Source organism: Ranitomeya imitator, chromosome 2 (assembly GCF_032444005.1).
Source record: "Ranitomeya imitator isolate aRanImi1 chromosome 2, aRanImi1.pri, whole genome shotgun sequence".
Taxonomy (NCBI): Eukaryota; Metazoa; Chordata; class Amphibia; order Anura; family Dendrobatidae; genus Ranitomeya; species Ranitomeya imitator.
Genome location: NC_091283.1, coordinates 721926171 through 721945624, shown reverse-complemented (window position 1 = coordinate 721945624; position 19454 = coordinate 721926171). Strand labels below are relative to the sequence as shown.

The 19454-nt window shown below is 41.6% G+C and overlaps 1 protein-coding gene across 1 annotated transcript in view; it reads left to right on the top strand.

Annotated features, from left to right (window-relative positions):
- Positions 1-18759, top strand: part of SNCG (synuclein gamma) — a 29440-nt gene extending 10681 nt beyond the window's left edge. The window contains exons 4-5 of the mRNA XM_069753180.1: positions 5438-5512; positions 17162-18759. Coding sequence (XP_069609281.1) covers positions 5438-5512; positions 17162-17182 — 96 coding nt within the window. The 3' untranslated portion in view covers positions 17183-18759. The remainder of the gene's footprint in view (positions 1-5437; positions 5513-17161) is intronic.
- The last annotated feature ends 695 nt before the right edge of the window (positions 18760-19454 follow it).

Sequence of the window (19454 nt, the reverse complement as noted above, 5' to 3'; positions counted from 1 at the left end):
GTTGCATTTTTCTTGCGTCCAAATTTCAGCAAAAACCGACGCATGCGTCGCAAAACGCAGCGTTTTTGCGTGCGTTTTGCTGCGTTTTTGCGTGCGATGTGCGTTGCGTCGCCGACGCAGCGGCGCACAACGCTAGTGTGAACGTAGCCTAACTCATTCCTGACATTAAAAAATAAAGATATTCAATATTCCTGAATGCATAAAAGCACTAGCTATCAAAATTCCAATTTCATTAATTCATATCAGAAAATTTGTAAAAAAAAAAAAATATCGAAATGCTGCAATTGTAAATTTTTGAATCACTGCAACTCAACCAAGAAATGCAATAAAACGTGATCCAAGCATTGTGTGTCCCACAATGTAGCGTCAACAGAAAATTCTGTTCGCTAGGCAAATAAGCAGCTGTACACAGCTCTGTCTACGTAAAAATAAAAACCTTTTAGGCTGGGTTCACATTGCGTTAGTGGGAATCCGTTACATGGCGCAATTAACTCTATGTAACGGATCCGTTAGCGCATCCATTGACCGCAATGTATGTAACGCAACCTAACGCATGCCATTTTTGGCATGCGTTAGCAATGTTCCGTTATTCTCTGACGGACCTTGAACGCTGCTTGCAGCATTTTTGGGTCCGTTCTCTCTAGCGCAGATCGGGCATCTGCGCTAGCGCAATGGCTAAACGCGATCCCTTTTTGGACATTGCATTAACGCAGTCCATTAGCGTATGCGCTAAACAGACTGCACTAACGCAATGTGAACCTAGCCAGGTTTTTGAAAAAAGGCAAAAACATAAAATTCAAAAAACAATGGTAGCATTGCGTTTTTTTTCTTGTTTTGATTTCACATCCCTTTTTTAATGTTTTTTCCGTACATTGTAGATCGTTCTCCCCAACAACAAAGAAAGCCCTTGTGTAGCTTTAGTCTTCTGAAAAATGAAATATTTTGGCATTTGGATGAAGAAAAGGTGAACAAAAGTGCACAAACATAAAATCATTATGAAGGGGCTAGACATAGTACGTGGTGTGCTTTTAGGCACCTTGGCTCTGAAATCTACATCTTGGTAGCTTGGTCAGGGAACTAGGGAAATGTATCCATGTAGCCGTATACGTAATTATTGTAGATGGCTCATTTATTGTTAGGTGAATTGGTAAGACAACAGTAAGATTTGGTAAAATAAAATTACTATTTTACCAATACATATTAAATATAAATGATGGATGCTATTGACAATTAATCACTTACTAAAGATGAAAAACCCTATTACAAAGGGAGAAAAACCATAATGCTGCCGAGACCTTGTTTGACCGCTAGAGGGCAGTGTTGTAGCACTAGTCAGAGAATCAGTACCATGTAGTAATAATAATTATAGTTCTATAGCGCCAACATATTATGCAGCACTTTTAGAGGGGACTTGTACAGACAAGTCATGTAGTAGTAGTAAATGGATGTGAAATATACCGTTCTGTCTCAGGACTGAGAGATGGTCCTCATTTCTAATGAAGCGGGATAAATTAATCCAAGATCAAATGAAAACTTACATAAACATAATAGGCATAATTCTGATATCAATTATGGGAACCATTATGAAGATTAGTTTTAACCCCCAAAAATACAGAGCAAAGATTAGTGGAGCAGTCAGCATTTCTTTGAAAATATGGATTCAGTAACAATTTACAGGTAATGGGAGGATTGTGCACAGCAAATACAACATTCAGACGCTTACTAACCGCGAGGGTTTTCTTCATGGCTGAAATGGAGGCCAGGCAGAGCACAAAGTGACACCATCTGCCTCATTACTGTGAATGGGCCTGTCGGGGGTGCCAGACAAATCCCGTTTTCAGGGCTTTAGATGGAAGCCCCAATGTGTGGCCCAAATGTATTGTCGACAGTTCCTGTAGATTAAAATACACCTCAGCCATTACCATGTAGAGGTTTGTGTTAGGTTTAAGGAAATATGTCACTAGAGAACCCCCTTTAAATGAGGGCTTCTATAGACTTGTTAGCAGGAATAAGCCTGATGGGTCTCATGAGGGGATTCTGATTAGTTGTGAGGACCTACTGAGAAGGGATCTATCTGCAGGATGCAATCACTTTCAGTCCTTACTGCACCCATGAGATTAGTTTGGAGCATATGTACATTTTCTTAAAGGTGTCATCCATAGTTTTACAGCAGATGGTTTATGCTTAGGAATGGCCATCAATATTAGATCAAGTGAATGCAACAAAGCTGTACAGCACAAATCCCAGCACCTCCTAAATGTACGCCTATGCCATTGTGTAGCGCATACCAATGGAAACAATGAAGAGGTTCCCCTCAAAGATCGGCAAGGTTGCTGTGAGTCAGAACCCCATACTTCTAATATTTCAGGCTTAGCCTAAGGATAGGCCATCAATTTTAAGAACCTGGATAACCATTTTAATAACATTTTATAAATCTGTCCTGTTCCTTGAAACCAAAACTGCAGACATTCAGGTTGATAAACTGTGTTACTATCTGCTAAGCTCCTACAATCCATTGCTCTCTAATATTAGGAACCAACAACATCACTACCTATGGTGGTACAACCCAAAGCTCTTAGGCCCTATGCTAAGTCTGTGGCAGTGCCCCCGATGATGCAAGATTATTTATAGTACTAGCTTCATTCATGCGAACATAGACTTTTCATGCTACCTCTGGTTCCAAGGTCAGGCAGCTACAGTCTGCTCCAACTATGGTTACACCTCTCACTGCTTCACCCAGACCAGGATCAGTAACCCATAGCATGTTTGCCACAGCCAGTGCTTGGCTTAGGTTTGCCGGGCACACTGAGTGGTGACCACATAATACCGTAATACCATGTCTGCAGTGACAGAGGAATTGTGTGGCCTTAAAAACCACACAGTCTGACTGTTGAAGTGGCTGAAACTCAGCTGTAGGTGACCATTGGAATCACAATTTTCGAGTTTTAACCTACAGCCTTTGGCCAGCTGAAGGTGGCAGTAATGGCTAGAATGGCATCCTTTGTAAATATAATGCCAAGCTGGCACATAGGGTGCATATTGACCAAATACCTTTAGTAAGAGAATGCCAACGTATACATTGAGCAAGTGGGCTGGTAAAGAGTATAAGGTCAGTGCCTGGCACCATGAGTGGCACTGAGTCCAACCTTTCCTACATTTAGGAGCTAAATTATAATGGTCTACCATGACACAAGTAGACAGCCGTCCCCATATCACAACACGTATTTGCCCCTATAGTTTGTGTTATATGACTTTCTATGCATGGCACGACTGTATTTTTCTTAATCAGCACTCTAAGCAAAAAAATCATCGCCAACCCTTGACCTAGGCCATTGATTTCTTCCAGAAAGACCATACTATTGTGCATAAGGCACGTTTACACCAAACTGCTTCTATGAGATGCAAGTGATCATCTGAAGTAATTAGCAATAAAACTTTATCAGGTTTGGGACTTTATACCAATATAAGGCTACGTTCACATTAGCGTTGCGCGCCGCTGCGTCGGTGACGCAACGCACGACGCACAAAAAATGCGCGCAAACGCACGCAAAAACGCTGCGTTTTGCGACGCGTGCATCGTTTTTTGACGAAAATCGGACGCACGAAAAATGCAACTTGTTGCCTTTTCTTGCGTCCGACGCTAGCGTCGGAAACGACGCACACGTGTCGGAAAACGCAACAAAAAAAACACACGCGTCCCCCATGTTAAACATAGGGGCGCGTCGCCGCTGCGTCGCCGAGGCAACAGCGACGCACATTAGCGGAACGCTAATGTGAACGTAGCCTAACCTGGTTGGGGTATCCACTAAATACCTATTTTTTGTAGCATATGGAGAGAAACAGGTCCATATTATGGCCATAGAGATTTAAGGAGTCGAGAAATATACTGTAGATCTGAAAATGTAGATCTTCATTATTCTCATGGAAGTCAGTGCTGTATGAAATACTAATTTCATTTAGATTCCAGTGAAACACGGATCAGTATTTTCCTCTGTGACATCAATAATATGGATTTTCTGCACAGAGAATATAAGTTTTACATGTTCTCACCATGGAGCGCAGTTCTTTATGGCTACTTTTTTATGTGTTTAGCTGGTGGTTTAGTTTCCATTACCTGGATCAGAGGCTTAGACCGTGACCTGGTTAGGGAAATTTCCACATCAGTCTGTTCAGATCCATTGCACACATAAAGCTCAAGATACACATCAGATATATGGAATAAGCTTTATGACACATTGAATAGATTCTACGAAAATTCACAAGAAACTTTGGAAAAAAATTGTTTGCGCTCTTTTCAAACATGTAATTTTGATATATTTTAAGGTGGAATAAAGTGAAATTTGTCATGCTGACACAAGATCGTATGATAGGTAGTGATGAAATCCTGTGGGATAACTCCCTGTTCCATCCCTATTATCTGTTCATGGGAACGTCAAGTTTCAACTAAACTAGTCTGTTCTGGAAAAACAGGTACGGGAGGGAGGCTTTGCCCAATAATGTGAAGGTGCAGCTTTATGATGAAATGGGTGTAGAGAATGAAAGAGCTATATGATGAATAGGTAAAGCATAAAGACAACCTGTAATCAGCGGCATGCCACACATAATAGAGGAGCTATGGTAATTATGACTCTGCTCATCACACAATAGTAATTCTATAGCGACATGTCACATTATCTGCCCTATATTGTGTTTTACCTACATATTTCCAACCCTTATTAAATTTATATCTATGCAACTACCACCTACAATGTACTAGCCAAAAATAGTGACAGCCGTGACATTCTCCGTTCCTCAAATCCTTTCTTCAGGTCAGAATAGTCTTCAGCCATCTCATTACTCTGATCACACAGTATTTCATTTAATTTAGGCAGGGGCTATGGGGCATGTGTCATTGTCGCTGGGCGTCCATCCTGCTTGTCTTAGCCAGGGTAATTAGGATACAAGTCTGGGGCAGTTTGCTCCAGGTGAAAAAAAAAAGCTTTGCAATGGCTTCGATTTAGGAACCTATAGGTCATTGCAATGTGATTGTTGGCCACATGAGTGTAGATGAGTGCCCTTATTTCCTGGACCCATATGTCAGTTATATGTTGATAAACTGAAATATTTGAGGAATTGGTGGAATCAAACTGTGATTCCTGTATTAATGGTCATTCATCATTTTCCTGAATGATGTCCTTGAAGGGCAGAAGTTATACCACAAAGATAGAAAACAAGGTACAACAAATCACATGTGGACGTTGGATCATGACAATGAATGTGATTATTTGGGCATATAGATGTCATGTGGTGTTGGTCCCCTCATTTAGACCTTACCTTAGGGGTCGTAATTGATTACATCTGCATCCCCTATATATATATATTTCTAGCCCAATCTATAAGGGTTATAGAGTTTTAATATATAAGGATTATGTGTGATTGAGTATTTTTCACTTTTCAGGAGGACTTTATACACCCAGAAGAAGCGGTTGGTGCAGACGAGTCAGCACTGGAGGCCACAGAAGCAATCGAGCAGGTAAGTAACAATAAGTACCCAAGAGACCCCTTTTTTGACAAGCCACTAAACATAATCAACATTTGTAGCAATTTGTGGCGCTCAATTATGTATGTGCTCATGCCAGGCTTTGTAAGCGGTACAATACAGCATGGAGCACCACACAGTGATATAGAGAGTGCCTATGTCTCCTTTATCCTGAGCCACAGGGGACTTCATGTGCCACCATACAACTGTGATACATATATTAGTTCTTTCAATAACTCTGCCTATTAACCCTGCTGTTGTCTTCGGTCAAAAACGCCAGACCTTGAACTTCAATATTCTTTAAAATATTCAAGATGCGGCTCTGAAACCCGTGGCCGACCGACCCATCCTCATTTAAGTCAATCAACCACAAGTTTCAGAACCGCATCTTGAACACCCCAAAAAATACCAAAGCTCAAAATCGGTCTCCCCAGACCAAAGACAACAGCAGGGGTTGGTGCCATCTTCATAAATGGATATTATAAGATAGTGCAAGCAAGTTTGCTATGTACAGCTTGTTAAAAAATTTTGAGCCGTTCATGCGATATTAACACTTGTTTACAGATCATTGCCTTGGAAACCGACCACTGCTGCTATACAGCACAACTCGCTTAAAAGCTCTTTTTTATTAAGCTTGTAAGAACTGATTTGAAGCTGGCAAGGATTGCTGAAGCATGATTTTTGCCTCCTAATCCCTGGAAAGCTTAAACGTAGTGCTTACAAACTATACATCAGCAGTGGTCGGACTCCTAGGCAATGAGCTATAAACAAAAGAAAACCGTTAATATCTCAAGAATGGCTGCAAATTTTAAAAGCTGTTAATTGCAAAAGTGTTTTTTTTATATACAGTAAGCAGCATCTAACAAAATCTAGCCATAACGATGGGAATAAACCTTTAATTTGTAAAACCTCAATAAGTTCTTGGAAAAGTAAATCAAATGAGTGAGCTTATAAGCTTGAAAAGTGAATTGATGTCAGCGTAAAGACAGAAATGTCTTAAAGGGAATGTGTCAGAAGAATTTCATACCCCAATCTATTAATTTGTGCATCAAATACAAAATCTCAGATACAGATACCATTGTCATGAATAGTCCTAGGAAAAACATCCCGGACTATTAAGGGTTAAGGATTATACCCTGTGGAGCTCCCCAATAGCATTAAAGTACAAAAAACTGGAGCAAATAAACCACCAAACGTTACATAATGATTAACAAATGTAGTTTTAATGGCAAGAAAATACACTGCTCAAAAAAATAAAGGGAACACTTAAAGGGACTCTGTCACCTGAATTTGGCGGGCTCTCTGTTCGGTCCGATGAGCGATGTTTTCTCTCCTTTCATGCACCCCTTCCTTTCCCACTGGCCGCGATATTATCTTGAATATGAGTCTGTTTCCTCCGTAGTTCATGCGTGCGCAATGCAATCTTGCCTTGCGTACGCGCAGTATGCTTTGCCCAACTGTGGACAAAACCGAAAAGCATTAGTGCGCATGCGCAGCCGCACTATGTCCCGGAACACAGCAAAATACTTCTGGGTCATAGTGCGGCTGCGCATGCGCACTAATGCTTTTCGGCTTTGCCTGCAGTTGGGCAAAGCATACTGCGCGTGCGCAAGGCAAGATTGCATTGCGCATGCGTGAACTACGGAGGAAACAGACTCATATTCAAGATAATATTGTGGCCAGTGGGAAAGGAAGGGGTAAATGAAAGGAGAGAAAACACCGCCCATCGGACCGAGGAGAGAGCCCGCCATATTCAGGTGACAGAGTCCCTTTAATCAACACAATCAATTTTGCATGCTGTTGTGCAAATGGAATAGACAACATATGGAAATTATTGGCAATTGTCAAGACACACTCGATAAAGGAGCGATTCTGCAGGTGGGGACCACAGACCGCAGCTCAGTATCAATGCTTTCTGGCTGATGTTTTGGTCACTTTTGAATGCTGGTTGTGCTTTCACACTTGTGGTAGCATGAGACGGACTTTACAACCCACACAAGTGGCTAAGGTAGTGTAGCTCATCCAGGATGGTACATCAATGCAAGCTGTAGCAAGAAGGTTTGCTGTGTCTGTCAGCGTAGTGTCCAGAGGCTGGAGGTGCTACCAAGAGACAGGCCAGTACACCAGGAGATGTGGAGGGGGCCGAAGGAGGGCAACAACCCAACAGCAGGACCACTACCTCAGCCTTTGTGTAAGGAGGAACAGGAGGAGCACTGCCAGAGCCCTGCAAAATGACCTCCAGCAGGCAACAAATGTGCATGTGTCTGCACAAATGGTTAGAAACTGACTCCATGAGGATGGTCTGAGTGCCCGACTTCCACAGATGGGGGTTGTGCTCACAGCCCAACACCATGAAGGATGCTTGGCATTTGCCACAGAACACCAGAATTGGCAAATTTCGCCACTGTCACCCAGTGCTCTTCACAGATGAAAGCAGGTTCACACTGAGTACATGTGACAAATGTGACAGTGTCTGGAGATGCCATGGAGAGCGATTTGCTTCCTACAACATCCTTCACTGGTTTGGCAGTGGGTCAATAATGGTGTGGGGTAGCATTTGTTTGTATGGCCGCACAGCCCTCCATGTGCTCACCAGAGGTAGCCTGACTGCCATTAGGTATTGAAATGAGATCCTCAGACCCCTTGTGAGACCATATGATTATGTGGTGGGCCCTGGGTTCCTCCTAATGCGGGACAATGCCAGACCTCATGTGGCTGGAGTGTGCCAGCAGTTCCTGCAAGATGTAGGCATTGAAGCTATGCACTGGCCTGACCGTTCCCCAGACCTGAATCCGATTGAACACATCTGGGACATCATGTTTCGCAGCATCCACCAACATCACGTTGCACCACAGACTGTCCAGGAGTTAACGGATGCTTTAGTCCAGGTCTGGGAGGTTTTATTGTTCTCAACACATTCCACTATGTAATGAATAAAGATTTACAACTGGAATATTTCATTCAGTGATATCTAGAATGTGGGATTTTAGCTTTCCCTTTATAAGGTCAGTGCTAGTATTCCCATCATTAGCTCTTACCCATATCCATGTCCATGGAGGTAAACAGGTGCCCCTATGCGCATTTCGTGTCAGCACCCTCAGAGGGCCAAGACCCCCCTGAGGAAGCCGACGAGAAATGTGCTTAGGGGCATGTGTTTACATCCATGGACATGGATATGGGTAAGAGCTAAAGATGGGAATACTAGCTCCTCTAGTGCATGGGGTTTTCTATTGAGTGGTCACTGACCTTATAAATAAACTTGGGTATATCCAAATGACTATACTCATGCAATAGCAGCGAGCTCATCACCCTTTAAAACATGAATTGTTGCACTGTCATCACTTTATATGTATTTATAGTTTCCTAAAAAAGTTTTCTTTGACTCTGTGGTTACCTTTCTCCAATTCCTATGTTGGAGATGTAACACCTTTTTCTGGTGTACCTGTAACCAGGGCCGGCTCCAGGTTTTTGAGGGCCCCGGGCGAAAGAGTCTCAGTGGGCCCCCCTTTAACACATACCACGATTCATGATGCACAGATACAGCAGAGAAATATAGCACAGCCACGTAGCATATATAACACAGCCCACATAGTATATAACGTAGCCCACGTAGCATATAGCACAGCCACGTAGCATATAACACAGCCCGCATAGTATATAACACAGCCCACGTAGCATATAGCACAGCTACATAGCATATAACACAGCCATGTAACATATAACACAGCCATGTAGTATATTGCACAGCCCACGTAGCATATAACACAGCCCACAAAGCATATAGCACAGCCGCGTAGTATGTAACACAGCCACGTAGTATATAGCACAGCCACATAGTTTATAACACAGCCCACATAGTATATAACACAGCCCCGCGTAGTATATAGGACAGCCCACGAAGTACATAGCAAAGCCCACGTAGTATTTAGCACAGCCACGTAGTATATAACACAACCAAGTAGTATATAGCACAGCCACGTAGTATACAGCACAGCCACGTAGTATATAACACAGTCACATAGTATATAGCACTGCCACGTAGTATATAGCACAGCCATGTAGTATATAGCACAGCCCATGCAGTATATAACACAGCCACCCACGTAGTATATAACACAGCCACCCACGTAGTATATATAACACAGACAGCCCACTTAGTATATAGCACAGGCCCGGGCCGTGACATAGTATATAACACAGCTCACATACGTAGTATATAACTCAGACAGTCATTTAGTATATACAGACAGTCTAGGACTACAAGTCCCAGCATCACTAACATACCATATTCTTGCACAAGTCTCAGACAGAGACAGTACTGTCTGTCTTGCAAATTGCTCAGAGCAGAGACCAGGCATGATGATCCACTCGCCGCCACCGCCTGCCTTGTATGGTCGTACCTTGTCCTCGGAGTCGGCTCCCAGGCTCACAGCAGGCTATATCCCCCTGCCCCCGCAATGTGTTGCGACCAGGAACTTGGAAGGAAGACTCACTCTTCACTCACTGCTTCACTTTGCCATTGCTTCCGTTGTGGACACAGGGACAGGGTGCACTGTCCGTACACCTGACTTCTTCTCCTGCCTCCTGCTCGTCTTTCTGCTTGGCTCTGCGCCTGCGCCGCCGTTGGACACATGGACCTGGACGGTGGATGTGAATGACAGGATCTCTTCTCTGAGGTCTTAGGATGATGAGCTCTCACCCGACCGGAATTGACAGGACAGACGACTGCCGGCCCGGAAGTGACTCATATCCATGGTGATGGCGGTGAGTATTGCAGCTGCGCAGCGTCAGTAAAACTCAGTCCCAGGCCCGGCCTGGAAGTGACTCTTCGTATCCATGGTGGCAGTCCCAGAGGTGAGTATTCCTGCAGCTGCGCAGCGGGGCGGGGATGATGGATGTGCTCTGCCTCCGAGTCCTGGCTGGGAGACGAGTTGACTGTCACACTGTGTCACACAACAGCACAGCAGAGATGTAGTCCAGTTGCGGGGCCCCCCAGGAGTGCATAATTGTGTCTGATAATTGTGTCTGTGTGTGTACAGTACTTGTGTACCATACTACCATTGCTACCGTAAATGGGCCCCCCATCTCGCCAGGGCCCCGGCACTTGCCTGGGTACGCCGAGTGCTGACGCCGGCCCTGCCTGTAACCGTATTCAGATAGCTGTGTCTTGACAACTGTTCTATGATATTTGTGATTGATCGTTTTTCATTATATATTTTCTTGTCATTAAAACTACATTTTTTAATCATTACATAACTTTTGGTGGTTTATATGCTCCAGTTTTTTTGTACTTTATTACCATGTGCATGTAGCTCTTTCACAGTCAAGTCCATATCAAGTCCATTACCTTTATATAGCCAGTCCATTCCACTATTAAAAAAAAAATCAGCATTCGATTGAATATGCAAATTAGGCTTAATAACTATTTGTAGATCTAAAGCCTCTGTCACTCCAGCTCTGTTCCCCACCTAGCGTCACATCCTCCTGCTTGACTGACAGCTCGTCTGCCTAAAGTCAGAGAGCATAAAGACACAATCAACCAGGAAGAGGCAGTGCTAGATGGAGAATAGAACTGGAGTGGCAGAGGTTGCAGATCTAGAATAGCTCTTCAGCCTCAATTGCATATTAGTTCAAACTCAGATTTTTCAGTAATAGAGGAACGGACTGGCCATGTAAAGATCTTTTTGGACTTGTCTTTGAAAGAGTTACATGCACATATAAATAGTTTGGGGAATGACATCCTGCTGACAGATTCCCTATAAAGTAAAACTATACACAACTGCACTTTGAATCCATGGTGAGAAAAGAACAATATAAATGTTTGATGTTGTCATTGTTGGTGATCTTTTTTTATATCCTCAAAAATTTTAACTATACGGTGCAGTTCATAAAACCTTCCACCTGGAGTGCTCATCTACAAGTTTTGAGTCATATTGAAGCTCAGGGCATGTGTCATCAACTCGTAAAATAGAATGCACTTTTGACTGCTGAGAGGTGACATTTATTAGACACGTGACAGATGAAATAGCAAGTGCTATTCTGTTTTATGGTTTAAATATGACAACTCTTTGCATAACAAATAAACAATGTAAAACATTTCACAATAAATGATCTACTAGTTAAAAATTGAAGAGAATACTGTTAATAATTATTACTAAATTCATCTAATAGCACAAGCAGGATTTATGAGATTCAGAAACAAAGTGCTATGTACAGCTCAATATGATGTGATTTAATAATCATTAAAGGGATTCTGCCCCCCCCAATACTCAAATCAAATCACGTATACATTCATATAAGCAGAGACAAATCTGAGTTATCCTGCACCTAGGGTAAAAAGTTAGTTTGGCGTAGTTTCCTATAAAAAATTTAAGAGGTTTGAGTAATTGTCATGTGACCACTCATATGTAATATGCATACTTACAGTCACGTGCCGACTAGCTGGTCTTCCTAATTCTCTTAATGTTCAGTGAAAGACTAATGCGGCTTGCTGTATTGAGAGAAGCAGGAAGGCAACCTAGTTGGAACATACCGTATGTATTATTTTGTATATGAGTGGTCATGTGTTGACTCCTGGAACTAGCAAGCATGTATATTACATGCTCTTAGGATTTAACATGCTACAATGCTGAAGTTTATAATTATTGATCCTAACATAAATAGGGATGTAGTAATCCTTAACTTGTCCTATGGACATAGCCATGTATCACGTTATCTGACAAGTTATGGATTGCTACATGTCTACAGGGGCAATAACTATAACTGTACAGGAATAGGGAACTAGAACCACCATCAGTGCAGAAATTCAATATCAGAAATATCATCATTATATGAATTCAGCACCAGAACCACCATCAGTACATGAATACTGCTCCAGAACCATGAATACATCACCAAGCTTAGTAAAGCAATCAATTGTAATGTCAGGATAGCCCCATATAAATTCTATTACATGAACCTAAAAGTATGTCCTTAACAATAGTAAGGTGATACTTGGAACGGTTGTTAAGAGCCATCATAAGACTGTAGACCATTCAGGAGCCACATTACTGATTAGCCAGTAACACAAATAAACATTTACATCCAGATACTTTATAGGCATCATAAATAAACATTTGCATGCAAGTACATTACAAGTGATTTCTTATCTGATTGGAGTCATACTGATATCGTCTCCATCTTGTCCAGATGCAACACAAACTTTGGATATCCGCAGCTCATTTCTGCAGATTTCCATCTTCTCTAGTCTTTTTACTGCTCCTGATTAAATAATTGGGTCTCACTGTACTCCATGCACAAAATATGACTCTCACACTGTCCCTCTTATGAACTTTAACTACCACTGTCTGCCGTTATTAGATTTAACCTCCACACTGTCCACCTTTATAACAGCTTTACTGTCCCTATTTTTAGTGTACCCCACAATGCTGCCCCCTTTTGATGCTGGGCCCTCTCTTCAATCTGTCCTCTAACACTGTCACCCCCAATACTGCCCAGTCTCTAGTCCTTACACACTCTTCCCCTGTATACTGTCTCCTCCTTGTTGTGTTTTTACACTGTCCTTCAATGCTGCCCCCTCTCTATACTGCACCCCACACTACCCGATCTCTATAGTGTTACCTTCCACATTTCCCCTAATTCTGTCCCCTCACACTTTCAATCCACACTGTTCTCAAGCATGTCCTCCTCATATGTAGTAGTATTACACAAACAGGGAATAATGTTTTAAATCCTATATATTCTGAACTATTATAGTAGCTAACAAGCAATCATTGCTTCAAATCTCCTAGACCAAGGGTTGAAAATAAACTTCCCCTAGTTGCCACATGAGAGACCGTGACTGTTGTGGAAGGCCCAACTACTGCGTTGAACTTAATTCTGTTCCTATTAACATATTACTATTACTTTATATTAATATCAATTTTAGTATTTATTATTGAGCAGATTAACCATATAATTTATGGATGTTTATATAGTTTATAGAAAATAGTAAATTACGGTATACTGGTCTTGTTATTTTGCCCTTGTACAATGAATAACAGCTCCCTCAACACACAGTATGATGTCTCCACAGCTACCCTCAAAGTATACTAAACCTTTCAGCGTCCTACATGGTGCGATGCCCCTAAAGCCCCCCAACATAGTATGATGGCAAACTTATGAGCCCCTATAATCCCCAAAAAGTATGATACCAGACACAATATGATGCCCCCCTCAAAGTATGATTGTCCACACAGTGTGACCGTCTTCCCTAGGGTATAAACTTCAACAGCCCCCAACACGGTATGATGAGCCCCACAACTGCCTACCCAGTGTGATGGCCTGCACAGGCCAACAAAAAGTATGATTCAACACACAGACTTTTTACACCCAAGCAGCTCCCTATATACAGATTGATGACTCTCACAGTATGATCCCCCATAGTCTTGAGCACATTATTATGTCTACCACAGCCCACACGAACAGACTGATGACCACTATAATATTAACTCCCACTGCCTCCAAACACATTATCATGGCTAATACCCATTATGATCCCCCAGATTCCCAAAACACAAAATGATTGTCCCATACACTCCCCCACAAGTGAATGAAAAACAAAACACTACTCACCTCACCCCTGTTCCCCCAGCGGACTACTCTAGTCTTTGCACTGCACACCAAGGCTCCAAAGCAGGCTCAAAATAATGACATTGTCATGCCTGTTACATTGAGATGTTCAGACGCACCTACTTAATGGTGTAAGATGGAGCCAATTGCTCCCTTCTTCATCATTGTTTTCACTGAAATGCAGATACCGAGGGAATAAAGATGGTGGACAGAAGTGGAGAGAGCAGCCTGTGGGCCACAACTTTCAGCGCCTTTAGCACCACTCATGCTGTCCCAATCCACGGACTGTATAGGAACAGCCCGAGGTCTGCATTTGGCCTGTGGGCCCCAGTTTGCCCAGGTCTACCCTAGAGGGAAAAAAATTTACTATTAAATGAATAAAGTTTAAATAAACAAAGTAAATACACAAGAGTATAACATTATGCAGTGAAAGTTTACATTGCTGTAATGTATCCATTTTAGACAGACCGGACAAGAAGCAACTTGGAAACTCAGAACTTAAAGGGTTTGACCACTTTATCTCTTTATCTCAATTTTAATAAATGTTCTCAGGAGATTATTCGTTTCTTCAGTCTTCAACTGCTTGTAAGTGACACAAAATCATGTCCACAACACATTTGTGAAAATAACGCGGGCAACCCCTATAAGGCCTCAGCATTATCGCACACAGGTTGTATGATGGCAAATGGATTTCCATGCTGCTTCATAGAATGCATCTGGTATAGCATGCAATATTTGGTGTCATATGATGCTCTATTGGGTTTACTACAATACCGTTATACTATGACATATACCGGTAATAAAGCATGATACACATTTTCCATCCAATTTATTTAGAGTAGAGCAGACGCAACCTTTTCTGCCTTCTTGGGAGATTAGCATGAACACTTCTATGGGATTCCTTATTATGGCTTACCTTTCAGAGCCTTATAATAGACCGGAATTCCCCCATTAAATTTATTCAGTGGCATCCTTTAATTATTTTGTCAGTAACTAATTGAAAGTGGACAGTGTAGTGCAACGGTAGCACACTTTTGCAGTGAGGAGGCAGCGACCCACAAAAGTTCAAACACAAAACTCCTTTAATGTGTTTCTTCACAGCATTAAATGTCCCAGTTCACACAAGTGCATATAATGTCAGTGCATAGTATTAGTGTCTATTTCACCGCACTACATATTGCAAGGCATCCTTCCATTTACAGTCACTAAACTGGCCTTCTGTTATGGACCTGGTGGTTAGGAGCACCCGGCACGACCTGATATTTAAACTCACACAGGACAAGCTCTGGGATGTGGGATCTCTGCTGACCGCAGGCCCTAATCCTATCACAACAACTAGAAATAGCCGTGGAGCGTTCCTGACTCTCCCTAGACGCCTCTTCACAGCCTAAGAGCTAGCTAGCCCTAGAGATAGAAAATAAAGCCTACCTTGCCTCAGAGAAATTCCCCAAAGGAAAAGGCAGCCCCCCACATATATTGACTGTGAGTAAAGATGAAAGTCACAAACACAGAAATGAAACAGGATTCAGCAAAGGGAGGCCAGACTTACTAAACAGACAGAGGATAGGAAAGATATCTTTGCGGTCAGCACAAAAAACTACAAAAGACCACGCAGAGTGTGCAAAAGACCTCCACACCGACTAACGGTGCGGAGATGCCACTCTGCATCCCAGAGCTTCCAGCTAGCAAGACAAAATCATGATAACCAGCTGGACAAGGAAACAATGAACAAATAATAACTATCAGGAACTTAGCTTCTGCTGGAGAAGACAGGTCACCAGAAAGATCCAAGAGCGAACTGAACCAATGCAGGAACATTGACAGCTGGCATGGAGTAACGATCTGAGTGGAGTTAAATAGAGCAGCCAACCAAAGGATAAACCACGTCACCTGTGTAAGGAACCTCAGAAGCAGGAGCTTCACTCACAGCCACCAGAGGGAGTCCATGGACAGAGCTCGCCGAAGTACCATTCATGACCACAGGAGGGAGTTCGACAACAGAATTCACAACATCCCGCAGTCTGTTTCACAACACAACATCCCAGAGCAGGTTTCCCCTACATCTGCCTTGGACATTTCTAGTCTGCATTGCAGCCACTGCTATGCCCATGACTGACATGCACTCCTATAGCCTTCATATGCCTCCGTGCGCAACCTGGGGAGAACACACAGTGACCCCTACCTGTGACATTGGTCACTGCTTCACCATTGCAATCACAGCTACACCTGCAACTGCAATGCCCCCTCACGGCCTTACTATGCCTCTGTGCGCATCCTGGGGAGAACAAACAATGACACCTACCTGTGACACTGGTGACTGCCTCACAACAGCTAATATGTCAACTACCAATGATCAAATCAATTTGCAGTACCTGGTCAGTATTCCTGGGCCACTGGATGGGAGGGCTGTGAAATTTCTCCTTTCTGATGGCATCCCGACTCCTCTTCTGCTTAGACTGGCTGGTTTGATGTCATCTTTCAAGCAAGACTCATACAGGAGTCCCATCCAGTGGCCATAGAAAACTGGATCTGGTGAAAACATTGTTGTCACTGTGAGTAAATAAAACTTAATTGCCAAACTTGGTACTGATCTAAGTACTACTTTAATATTAAATATCCAATATTATAATGTTAGTGATATAGTCAACAATATCACCATCATTGGCACATCTTGCTCTATTGTTCAATATACAAGTAGCGAGCACTCCTTTTAGTACCAAACCACTAAATAGATAGAATTGCTATCCACTTTTTCCCCGACCCTTGCACAATGTTCCACCTCTGTGAGCCAGTAGTGTATTATATTTCTGCCCTAGGGTAGACAAACATGAATACAGTCTTCATTCCTTGTCCCACAGACCTTTTTTAAGAGGTACATTCAACAAGCATGATTAATTAGGGAATTTTAACAAGGTGAAGGAGCATCAAAAACAGACGATGGAAAATTAAGTAGCATTGTGTGAAATAATAAAAATAAATTGAGAAAGTGATCTTAAACATTATGATAAATGTATTTTTATCTCTTTCTTTCAGGCTGGGGATGCACTGTATTAGTGATTTCGTCTTAAGTGCTGCCAAAATCCTTAAAGATCTATAGCTAATACAAGAGCAGGAAAGCCATTAACTCCACAGCTGAAGATATCCAACCATCATCCATTGCTGTTTATCATGAAGATTTAAAAATTCACCTTCTTCTGATATATATGTTCACCCAAAGTAATATCATAGCAGTTGTGAGAAAAAGTTCGCAAACCTTTGGGAACATCTGGATTTCATGATTAAATCTAAAATGTCGACTAAGCCATAAAGTCTTAATTGACAGGATTTAACAGTGCCATATTTTTATTGAGCAATTAGCTTTAACAATAAAGTTCATTGTTGGTAAAGCAGGGATGTGAATAATTTAGCAAACAATAGAACATCAGTATTGAACTTCATGAACGACACCCTTGGTCCATTTCCATATGGGAAATTCATTGCAGCCAAAGCCATGAATTGCTGCAGATTGTTAGTTAGCTAATTACTCTTTAAGGATTCTAGAGCGCTATTAGATCTATGTAGGACTCCGGCTCCTAGTGAGCAACAGTGAGATATTTCTCCCATTAAATCATAATTTTCTTTATTTTATATAAGAGTTAAAGGGGTTGTCCACTAGTTGACAGTACCTGCTTAAACACTAAAGTAAGCCAAATAAAGTAATAAAAAAATGTATTTTCACTTCTTGGACTGGTATTATTTTCAGAGCAATCAAGCTTATCAACAGCTGCTGATAAGCTGCAGGGCTCACCTGACATGACAATGTCAGGTGAGCACTGGCAGAATAAGCACTGATGTTGCTGGAATGGCGCCGGTCTAAGAAGTGATCATAATTTTTTTATTTTATTTTACATTAGGCACTGTTGCATTTAAGAAGGTGTTGTCCAGTTGTGGACTACCCTTTATTATGCCTTTTTAGTGCCACCTTTCCTTTAAATGTTTTAGTCCGACCCCAAAACATTGCTCAGTTTGCTAGGCAATGATAATTTCTCAATCAGTCATCACTGTTTCAGAGTTGATGTTCTTCATCTGATTCTAACAGTGATCCAGAAAGTAGGGTGTTTTCTGGGCAATATTCTCTGTCCAAAGCGCAATATACACAAGAAGGAGAAATATCTTCCAAAGGAATGTTCCTTTTGGCCATTTAACCCTTACCTTAAAAGAATTAATAATAACTTTTCTCCATTTTGCACGTGATAAGAATGTTGTAATGAAGAAAATGTGATAAAAATATGCATTTTTATAGAACAGTGGTCATATTAACAATTGCAATTTTTTTTTAACTACAAACTCTACTTGATTGTCATTACCATAAAGTATTAAATATATGTAATTAACTTAATAATTTGTTCAGTAAAAATATGGCAATGTATAAAAGGATTTTCTATATTATAAGTTGTAAAAAATTAGAGCACATTTTAAAAGAGAATTCATAAAGGAATCAAGAAACGACCCATAGGTTCACTTTTTTTCACAACTGTAGCACAGGTGTATTGAATCCCTTTGTACATTACTTGTTTATTTTTACTTTAGTTCTGTACTATATATATAAGTTCTGTACTATATATATAAAAAAAATTAAACATTTCACTTAATTTCTCAGCCTAGTCTTCTTTGGACAGGGAATAAAAATGTTAACACTCTGTTGCCCTATTTGTCATATCTGTCTTAAAGGGACTCTGTCACCTGAATTTCGAGGGAACAATTTTCAGCCATAGAGACGGTGTTTTCGGGTGTTTGATTCACAATTTCCTTACCCGCTGGCTGCATGCTGGCTGCAATATTGGATTGAAGTTCATTCTCTGTCCTCCATAGTACACGCCTGCGCAAGGCAAGAGTTTTGTTGCAGTCTCCCCCCCAAAAAAGGGAGATTTAAATTGGCACTAAGTCAATCTACGTCACAGTTCTGTTAGTTTGTTGTACATCTTCCAGCCATTTTCTGCCATTTACATTGTGTTGTATAATACACTGCGTCTGAGTTTTGTTGCAGTCTCACCCCCAATAAAGGGAGATTTAAATTGGCACTAAGTGGATCTGCATCACAGTTCTGCTAGTTTGTCGTACATCTTCCAGCCACATTCTGACACTTACATTGTGTAGTGTAATACACTACGCCTGAGTTTTGTTGCAGTCTCCGCCCCCAAAAAAGGGAGATTTAAATTCTCCACAAGTTTATATACACCTTCTACCTTGTTTCACAGTACGATATAACGGTTGCTATTTTGGTTAGATTTTTCCAAAAATGAGGAAGCCTGGTGGAAGAGGCCGTGGGCGGTCGTTGCCAGCTGGT